The 2,500-nt window shown below is 45.3% G+C and overlaps 1 protein-coding gene across 1 annotated transcript in view; it reads right to left on the reverse strand.

Annotated features, from left to right (window-relative positions):
- LOC139760035 (cell adhesion molecule Dscam1-like) overlaps positions 1-2,500 on the reverse strand; it is a 519,617-nt gene that overhangs the window by 619 nt on the left and 516,498 nt on the right. Inside the window, exon 6 of the mRNA XM_071682775.1 lies at positions 2,089-2,206. Coding sequence (XP_071538876.1) covers positions 2,089-2,206 — 118 coding nt within the window. The remainder of the gene's footprint in view (positions 1-2,088; positions 2,207-2,500) is intronic.

Raw genomic sequence — 2,500 nt, forward strand, 5'->3', positions numbered from 1 at the left:
ATATCAGTGTATGAAATCTAGGATACAATATCATGGTGTATGACAATGAAGAAAACGGTGAGACGCATATAAATTCGGTGAATCAGTTAAGGAAAACGGGATCACACGGTGTGGAAAATACGGTAGAAGTTGTAAAAATATTTCTCTGTGTTATCTGAAGGATTGTGGGAATATATAAGTTGTCGAAATGAAAAAAAATATAAAGATTCTTTTAAGTTATTATTTCTCCTGCAGGACTATAGTTTCTGAGGAATATATGAATTTATATAAATATATATATATATATATATATATATATTTTTTTTTCTTCCTCCCTCCAGCTTGGCGAACTGTATAAGTCTCACTAATTGGTCCATCACTCACCACAGCAATAGAACCTGCCTCGTGGGTTGTCCCGTTAAAACCATCGGCTTATCAAAATAAAAAATGAATTAATCGCATTAGAGAAAAAAATATGGTTTTCTTTTGATAGAAGAAAACCCCCAAAATTACAAACTATATATTTTTTTTGAACTAGTACAAATAAATCGTGATATTTCATCTTCCCTAATCAATTATCAATTATACTTTTCAGTTATCAGTTATACTTCACGATCCTATATAAGGATTGGGGAATGTAGGATTCTAATACTGTCCTCCAGTGGATAAACACGCCATCCGGGCCGCGTGCATAGTGAGAGAAAGAGATCTTAATATCATGGTCATTTAACTGCTGATGAAGGTGCTAATGATTTGAGTTTAGCCTTTTGGCGGATGTCGGTAGTTGGACATACGTCTGCCTTAATGATCATCCTTGGCAGTTAACAGACCTGAACCCTAACCAGCCAACCATCCAGCCTCGTCAATGGCCAACCGTTCTATAATCATCTGTCTTCCTCATGTAGGCCCATGTAGCCCCATGTCTAGACGCCTTCTATCATCTGTTTCCCTTACATACCATCCTTCCCTCATGTAGCCCCATGTCTAGGCCCCTTCTATCATCTGTTTCCCTTACATACCATCCTTCCCTCATGTAGCCCCATGTCTAGGACCCTTCTATCATCTGTTTCCCTTACATACCATCCTTCCCTCATGTAGCCCCATGTCTAGGCCCCTTCTATCATCTGTTTCCCTTACATACCATCCTTCCCTCATGTAGCCCCATGTCTAGGCCCCTTCTATCATCTGTTTCCCTTCCATACCATCCTTCCCTCATGTAGCCCCATGTCTAGGACCCTTCTATCATCTGTTTCCCTTACTTACCATCCTTCCCTCATGTAGCCCCATGTACAGATTCCCATGTACCTAAAGCAATGATCCGCCTCGTTAACTTGCCATGTACGTACCCTCATGTACCCCCATGTACGTATACCCATGTTGACCTGAGATAGTACTTTTATGTACACAGGGGATTGATCCCAGTGGTGTTAGTGTAAGGACCTGAGGCACATCTATCGACCTGCTAGTATACAGTACATGAGACATGCCACATGGTACATCAGATATACGCCATGCCACACGGTACATCAGATATACGCTATGCCACGTGGTACGTCAGATATACGCCATGCTACACGGTACGTCAGATATACGCCATGCCACACGGTACATCAGATATACGCTATGCCACATGGTACATCAGATATACGCTATGCCACATGGTACATCAAATATACACCATGCCACACGGTACATCAGATATACGCCATGCCACACGGTACCAGGTACATGAAACCTAGTACTGGAGAAGGTACAGTACCACCTAATTACACGCTACACAGTACATGAAACAAGGTACAGGAGAGGCTACAGGACCTAATCCCACGCTACAGTACATCAGATAAGGAAATGCTAACATCCTGCCTCACGTATACAAACCCGCCATCCATCACCCACAACCCACCAGTCGCGTGTGGGCCGCTCCGCATCACCCACCCACGCTACGTGCAGTGCGCCACCCGAACCACACGCTACCTGTGGCACGCTACCCACGTTACGCTAAGCCACACCGCTACCCACGCCACGCTAGCTGCTACTACTACTACTACTACTGCTGGTGGAGGTGGAGGTGGTGGAGGAGGAGACTGGTGGGTGGGTTGGAGTACTCACGTGATGGAGGGCGTGGGGTGACCCTGCGCCGGGCAGAGGAGGGTAGCTGTCGTCCCTCGCTGTACCCTCACTAGGGAGTCCATCTCCGGGATCCGTGGGGCCGACTCGCTCCGGGGGTCTGCCTCACCCACGGCAAATATGGCAAGGGGAAGAAAATGTATATATAATAGATATATAAATAAATGTAGATATATTAAGTAAATTTGTATACTTTAGTTCCTATTATATCGGAGATCAAGACATTTCATCGAGTGGGAGGAGGAGGAGGAGGAGGTGAGGATATATGGGAAGGCGAGCGGTAAAGGTGAAGCGCTACGTTGTATGGTGGGGCTCAGGTGAGGTGATGAGGCCAGGATGATAGGGAGAGGTGCAAGGAGGGAGGAAGCAACACTGGTAGACACGACACGTAAGG

Source organism: Panulirus ornatus, chromosome 34 (assembly GCF_036320965.1).
Source record: "Panulirus ornatus isolate Po-2019 chromosome 34, ASM3632096v1, whole genome shotgun sequence".
NCBI classification, from domain to species: domain Eukaryota; kingdom Metazoa; phylum Arthropoda; class Malacostraca; order Decapoda; family Palinuridae; genus Panulirus; species Panulirus ornatus.